The following is a 2,755-nucleotide window of genomic DNA, read 5'->3' on the forward strand; positions in this document are numbered from 1 at the left end:
ATGGCGGGGACGTCATACGATGCGTCCATTGGCCTACTTTCCGATGCCTCCTTTTTGTCGACTTTGGTTGCCTCCTTCTTCGTCATTATCTGCTCCGAGCTCGGCGATAAGGTCAGTCTCCTCCCGCGCTCCGTGCCTCTCTACAGCGTATCCACCGTCTCTGCTTTCTTTCCTGTTCCGTTTCCTGGTCATGGCTTCTCCCCGTCGTCCCATTGCCGTCCGCGACGCCTTCCCCTCGCGTTTTTCCTCCGTCCGGTGTCTTGCCAGCGCGGGTTTCCTTGGTGAACCCTCCTCGTCGGACCTTTTGCGTTGATCTTCTTCGCGGTCTCTTCGTTTTCTTTCGCGCCTGCCTTCGTGTCCACCTCTGTGCGTAGCCCTCCTGGCGCTGCATGCGTCGGGTCTGGAGCTGTCTCTCGTCTTGCTGTTTCCCTCTCCCTCTCCACGCGCGGTCTGCGCACTTCACTGCCGCGCGATATTCTTAGCGAAGCCGAAGGCCGAGCCCCTGCATGCCTCCATGGTCTGCCGTGTTGCCTGCGCTCCCTGCGTGCCTCAGACGTTCATGATCACTGGGTTGCTCGCGATGAAGGAGGGAAACGCGCTCTACGTCTTCTTCGGCTCCATCGCCGCACTCTGGCTGATGACGGGCCTGAGTGCCGTGGGCGGCGTTCTGCTCCCAGCGATCCTCTCGCGAGAAATCACGCACTGGCTGATGATTGGGATGCTGGCCGTCTTCGGCGTGAAGATGTTACTGGAGGGCTTTTCTGCGGAGATCGGAGGTAACGCGCAAACGCGAACGAAAGGACGTCGCGCTGCGTCCTCGAGTGTGCGTACACTCTTGCTTTGCCGTCGTCGCCTGCCTTTCGCGCTTGGGGGACTTTCTGTGGCGCTCTGTGTGAGGCGCGTCTGCGTGACGCGTTTCGTCGCGTTTCTGGGGAGGCTGCATCAGTAGCTTTTCCTCTGTCTTTGCTATCTCGACAGACACCGGCGAAGAACTGTCCCGTCTCGAAAAAGAACTGGCGTTGAAAAAAGACGCGCCGACAGAAATGACTACGCAAGGCCGCCCAAGCAAGCAGGCCGAGTCCGCGGCCCCGACGCAAAGCGACGGCGACGGCCTTCAGACACGTAAGCCTTTTCTCGTGTTTGACGTCCCGTCACGCGAGGCTTTGCGTGTGCTTTCCACCGGCTCTTCCTAGCTTGGTCTTGCCGAATCTTGGGAGCACAAGCGATAGTGCAGGAGGCGTGCGATGGGTTTCGCGGGCTCGCCGAGAAAGCTCGCCTTCTACCTTCTGCATCTCCTCCCGTCTCCGCTCTCTCTCACCTTTTTTGCGCGCTTCCTCCCTTCCGTTGTGTCTTGCCTCCTCGTTCTTTTTGGCGCGTGTGGAAGTCTTGTCTCTTCGGGCTCGGCCCTCGCGCGGCTTGCTTCTCGATGTTTCGCTCAAACTCGCTCTCGCGTCTGCTTCGCCCGATGGCAGGTCATGCGCCTACCGCGACAGCGGACGACGACGCGACTCCTCTCAAGGCTGCGCCCTCCGCGGGCCGCGAGCTCAGCCGCGCTGGCCCCGAAGAAGCCGGCAGTTGCAGCGTTTTTTGCAAGAGCGGCCGCATGCTCTACGCGGCTGCTGCTTCGTTCCTCAGCCCCGTCTTCCTGCAAAGCTTCGGCCTCACCTTCGTCGCCGAATGGGGCGACCGATCGCAAATCTCCACCTTTGCGCTCGCGGCAGACAGAAGCGTCGTGGGCGTCTTTCTGGGTACGCTCCTAAAATGCACACCTCAAAAACTGCGAATCCTCCCATCCTTCAAAATCATATATACATAAAATATACATAGATAATACATATACATATATATATATATATAAATGTATATATACATATATATGTATGGATATACTCACGTGGTGTGTGCAGGAATGTGTAGACCTACACTGTTTACCCCTTGACAGACCTATTGTTCTCTCTGCGTCCGCGTACATCTGCATGCACGCACATCCACGCGCACCTCCGTTCAGGCATGTGAGCAGGGAGCGAGCGACAGAGATTGTGGGTGTTTATCTCTGCGAGTTCTCGCGCTGCGTCGAGGTCCAGGTGCTAACCTGCATGCAGCCGCGCTGGAACAGCAAGGCTGTTCGCGCCTGCCGCGTCTCACCCCCTGCGCGGTGTATCTGTAGAATTATTGAGGTCCACGATGGCTCCACGCCGACAGATCTGTTGCAAAGAGGAGCTTCTTGGCGATGCGCGGACAGCTCCTCGCTGAACGGCGGGAGACACCGTGCGCTTCCAGGATCTAGGATGCATGTCTTGCGGGAGTGAGGGCGAATTTCTACGCTTCCCTTGTGTCCCTCAGGAGCTGCGCTGGGCCATGCGCTGTGCACCGCGCTGGCCGTTCTGGGAGGGAAGGTTCTGGCTTCGCGGATCTCCGAGAGAATCGTCCTGCTCACGGGAGGTAGGTCCACAAGACGCCTGAGAGAAGACGCTGAGTGGGGCGTGCGCCAGCGCTCCATTTTGGTGTTTTGTTTTCTCGCTGCCCTACGCAGACGGCTGTGTTCCTCCCTAGGGCGTTCTGGGACTGCTCGAAACGCGCGCGCCTCTGGAGTCTGCATCGGCAGGTTTCGTTTGTTGGCTCGTCGATGCAGGTTTTCGGTCGACTGCTGATTTCGCCTCGACGCGGAATGCGGTGTTTCTGCGTCTGCGCTTTCTCCCTCGCAGGAGTCATGTTTATCCTCTTTGCGATCTTCGGCGCCGTTCTCGATCTGTGA

At 58.4% G+C, this 2,755-nt stretch overlaps 1 protein-coding gene across 1 annotated transcript; it reads left to right on the forward strand.

The window, feature by feature from the left end:
- NCLIV_010610 (hypothetical protein) lies at positions 1–2,755 on the forward strand (the record flags this gene model as incomplete). Its single annotated transcript, XM_003880576.1, has 6 exons — positions 1–111; positions 554–776; positions 979–1,122; positions 1,473–1,748; positions 2,344–2,442; positions 2,706–2,755. The coding sequence occupies 6 exons, from the start codon at positions 1–3 to the stop codon at positions 2,753–2,755; spliced, it is 903 nt and encodes a 300-aa protein (XP_003880625.1).

Source organism: Neospora caninum, chromosome IV (genome assembly GCF_000208865.1).
Source record: "Neospora caninum Liverpool complete genome, chromosome IV".
In the NCBI taxonomy this organism is placed as follows: domain Eukaryota; phylum Apicomplexa; class Conoidasida; order Eucoccidiorida; family Sarcocystidae; genus Neospora; species Neospora caninum.